Source organism: Littorina saxatilis, linkage group LG15 (assembly GCF_037325665.1).
Source record: "Littorina saxatilis isolate snail1 linkage group LG15, US_GU_Lsax_2.0, whole genome shotgun sequence".
Taxonomy (NCBI): domain Eukaryota; kingdom Metazoa; phylum Mollusca; class Gastropoda; order Littorinimorpha; family Littorinidae; genus Littorina; species Littorina saxatilis.
Window position 1 is genome coordinate 9,015,704 of NC_090259.1, and position 4,590 is coordinate 9,020,293.

A 4,590-nucleotide genomic window follows, 5' to 3' on the forward strand; every position below is an offset into this window, starting at 1 on the left:
AACTTTGGGTGCACGGTTACCAAAAGGAAACTTATCAAATGTGCAAAACATCCCGGAATCCTTATTCTTCATCGTCATTTCTTTTAGTGCTGTCGAAGACGTGTTCATCGAGCAAACAAAATAATGTTGACTCCGATATTCACGGTTGTAAGGATCCAGAAAGAGGTTGAAGCAAAGGTGAATGTAGACTGATATATGCTTTGAGTTTTGATTCCCTTACATATGTGACAGGGGAGGCTACCGCTCCTTTCACAACGGACTCTGCACCCGGGTTGTTGGCCTTTAAAGTCAACACCTGTGGTTTGTAGAGTTCTGTTTGTGATGGGGTCTGGTGGTCTCCGATTGTCTGTATGTTCATGGAAACCTTCGGGTTTGCATAACAGTTTTTATAGGGCTAAGAAATTAGCCCTAACATTTTCAATCCTGTTTGATTGCACTTCGCTTCCCGAGGTGATCGTAGTGTTTCGGCACACGGTTACACATAACATAAGCAGTATGCTTGAGTACAGATCGATCCTCCTGGTCAAATATTGGTTTGGTGTGTGATGTCTTAGTTTATTCCAACCCAAACCGAACTGGTTACGTCTGGGTGAGATTAGATCAGAGTACAAAGTCCCTTCATATCACGCAATAGGACTGTGTACTTGCACTAATCTGAGTGGCCGATCAGATTTCGTCACACTTGGGTCTCTTTGACCTTTCAAAAAGCTACCCTGTGTACAGTGTACACTTTTTTCCACGTACACAAAACAAAACAAAATCGTGAACGTCTAATTTAAAAAGAGAAATACAATGTCAATGTATTTGAGAAAGCTCTTAAATCTCGTGTCTTTCTTTTGATTGCAGATACATAACTATGTGGATCTCAAGTATGAACATTACAGCAAAGTACTTTGCAAGCGCCGAGTAAACACCCACTCCCGACTTTGGGTCGAACACCGTATATAGTAAACGCCCACCCACCCACCTTCCCTCCCCGTACCCCACTTTGGGCCAAACACTGTACGATACCCAATGTACATTGTATGCCATTCCTGATGTAGGTGTCGATCGCATTAAGGGAAAAGGGTGTAGAAATGACGAAGATTTATGTCGATGAGGTTCGATTACTGAGCTGAGATTGTGTGCACAGAGTAATCCAACTCAAAATCCACAAAACTCCGACAGGCACGCGGAGGCAATTATTCAAACGGTATGAATAAATTAAAGATCAAATAAGGCAAAGCCCTCAGCTCGTTCGGTGTTCTCAGTCAAAGTCTGCTGTCTTGGACTCTCACTTAAATCATGTATGACGAAGTAGCAGCTCTTGTGATCGATGATGGATCTTACATGTGCAAAGCTGGATTTGCTAGAGATGATGAACCCACAACTATCCCGTCTGTGCTTGCAATACGGCCTGGTGAGGAAAATGCTATTTTAGATCAAATTAATTTTTTTACTGATGAAGTCAAAAACACATGTTCCATAACATCAAACAAACACACACACACACACACACACACACACACACACACACACACACACACACACACACACACACACACACACACATACATACACGCACACACACACACACACACACACACACACACACACACACACACACATTGTTTTCAATGTGTGTGTACAACAGAGTCAGTGTTCTGGTCGGATTTGTAATCAGCAATTGTATGTTCGTTTTGATTTTAGAGACTGTAATGGTGGGAGAGGAGGCCCAAAGTATGCGCGGAATGCTTCCCGTCCACCACCCTATTCAACATGGCATCATCACAGACTGGGACGACATGGAGAAGATCTGGCACTACATCTTCCACAACGAGCTGCGTGTCGCCCCTGAAGAACACCCCGTCCTCCTCACAGAGCCTCCCCTCAACCCCAAGGAAGACCGCGAGAGGATGACCCAGATCATGTTTGAGACCTTCAAGGTACCTGCCTTGTATTTGGCCAACAAGGCTGTCTTGGGTCTGTTCACCTCTGGTCGTACTACTGGAATGGTTTTGATTTCTGGTGGTGGTGCAACACACGCAGTGCCTGTGTATGAGGGATATCCTTTACCCCACGCCGACACAAGTGTGAATCTGGGCGGTGAGGACATGACTGTCTACATGGCGCACCTGCTGGAAGAGCGGGGCTACAGATTCACCACCTTTGCTGAGCATGATGTTGTGCGCGATATCAAGGAGAAGCTTTGCTACGTTGCTCCCAACTTTGCTGCAGAAATGCTGCTCGAGAGATCTATACGAAGCTACGAGCTTCCTAGCGGTGACGTGATTACGATTGGCCATGAGCGGTACCGTTGTCCTGAAGCTCTATTCACTAACGATCGTCTTAGCAACAAAACCGTTCACGAGTCTATCTACGCTTCAATCATGAAATGCGACGTCGATATCCAGAATGAGCTGTTCGCCAACATTGTTTTATCCGGCGGGTCTACCATGTTCCCTGGCTTTGCTGACAGACTGAACGAAGAGGTGAATAATCTTGTCTCTCCCTTCACAAGGGTGAGGGTCATTGCGCCCCCTGAGCGAAAGTACTCTACGTGGCACGGTGGCTCCATCCTGGCCTCTCTTCCCTCTTTTCCAAGGTGGTGGATCTCCAAGGAAGAATACGAAGAGTCCGGTCCTTCTATCGTCCACAGGATGTGTTTCTAGAAATCACGTGTCTTCACGTTTCCGTCCTTATTACACCCCCGGTATAGGGGTGTGTATAGGTTTCGCTCGATGTGTTTGTTTGTTTGTTTGTTTGTGTTCGCATATAGATCTCAAGAATGAACGGACCGATCGTCACCAAACTTGGTGAACAGGTTCTATACATTCCTGAGACGGTCCTTACAAAAATTGGGACCAGTCAAACACACGGTTAGGGAGTTATTGGTGGATTAAGATTCTACAAGGACTTATAGAGGGACATATTAATGGTCAAAGGGAAATAACCACACTTGTTAGCAGTGCCTGCTCAGTTGGTGGCAGTGAGAATGCTAAGGACGGGGGTGTTTTTCCTACCTCGGAGGAATTTCTTGTTTTCTTCCTTCTTTCCTCCCTTGCGTTTCTGTTTTTCTTCCTTTTTTTCTGTCGTTCCTTGCTTGCTTCGTAGCTACCCTTTATTCGTCCTTTATTTACAGAGTAACAGTATAGTATATAGTGTGCATTTCACACGAACACAGCCGAATTGCAGAACCTTGTGGCAAATGTGTGTTATACGACCCTGAATGATGATGAACATGTTGCAGGCATTTTACGTGTTGTGTTGAGTTCAATTGTTTCACTCTACTTACCCTTGTTTGCGTTATGTTATGGGAAACTCCTGGTACAGATTCAGACAGACACAAAGACACACAGACAAAGACAGACTCAGTGACAGACAGACAGATGGACACACACACACACACACACACACACACACACACACGCGCACACACACACAGACATACATACACACACACACAAACACACACACACACACACACACACACACACACACACACACACACACACACATGATCCTCGCGCTCATAACGCATTAACACTCCCTAATTTTGTGCATGTCCTTCATTATGTCAAACAGCCATATTTCAGCGTTTACATTCAGTTCCGTTCAGATTTTGGTAATGACAACAACTATACCTACGGTATTCTTAAACCAGCCTTATTATTGCTGATGATTTTTGAAAAAAGGTTTTTCTGTTTTGTAAAAATATTTTTACCTGTAACCACCGTGTTAGCTCACCGGAATCGGTTTAGCTCAAAGAACACCCCAATAATGAAGGCAATAAGAAAGTTTCTCTCTCTGTAACTGACACAAACCATTCATCGTCGCGTCATTGTTTGCCCTTGCCCTCAAAAAAGGTTTTTAGAAAATCACGCCCCAAAAAGTTTGGAGAAAACAAAAAGTCGTTGGAAAACATGGGTATTCGACTTCTGCTTTTTGTGAAATGAGCATCATTATTACATTCTCCGTCCCTCATTCTTCAGTGGTGCAGCAATGTCACATTGACCGGACATCATGTTCTCTTTCAAACACTAGAACTGACCCCGAGATAGTTTGTCACCACTCGAGTATTGTAGAGCAAGTTGCGACTGTTGCCAAAAAAATCAGGCTAATTTGTGTGGTTTTTGTTTGTTTCTTGGATGGATTTGGTTTAATTCAATGTTTATTGTGATTTTGTATTTGTGTTACAGATTCGTTATTGCAAAATGTTTCTGTTTAAAATGTACCATTAGATTGCCCACTAAAAATAGTAGTCGGGGTGGGGGTCCTGAGACTGGCTCCTGTACATAAACAGTATTTGCAAAGTTCTGCCAAGTATTTCTTCGACACAACATAAATAATATTAGAGTGCACATGGTTGGCAATGCCTCCTATTGTTTCAAATACTCTCTCTCAAACCCACCCCCACCTTTCCATTTCTTTGTTTGTTTGCTTAACGCCCAGCCGACCACGAAGGGCCATATCAGGGCGGTGCTGCTTTGACATATAACGTGCGCCACACACAAGACAGAAGTCGCAGCACAGGCTTCGTGTCTCACCCAGTCACATTATTCTGACAACCAGTCCTAGCACTAACCCCATAATGCCAGACGCCAGGCGGAG

General features: G+C 44.2%; 1 protein-coding gene across 1 annotated transcript; it reads left to right on the plus strand.

Annotated features, from left to right (window-relative positions):
* The first annotated feature begins 1,079 nt into the window (after positions 1 to 1,079).
* LOC138948450 (actin, cytoplasmic-like) lies at positions 1,080 to 4,590 on the plus strand. Its single transcript, XM_070319997.1, has 2 exons — positions 1,080 to 1,399; positions 1,690 to 4,590. The coding sequence occupies exons 1-2, from the start codon at positions 1,285 to 1,287 to the stop codon at positions 2,649 to 2,651; spliced, it is 1,077 nt and encodes a 358-aa protein (XP_070176098.1). The 5' UTR covers positions 1,080 to 1,284; the 3' UTR covers positions 2,652 to 4,590.

Coding starts and splice junctions, on each gene's coding strand:
- LOC138948450 (XM_070319997.1), top strand. CDS start 1,285: ATGTATGACGAAGTAGCAGCTCTTGTGATCGATGATGGATCTTACATG. Junction 1,400..1,689: donor TGTGCTTGCAATACGGCCTG/GTGAGGAAAATG, acceptor TTTTGATTTTAG/AGACTGTAATGGTGGGAGAG.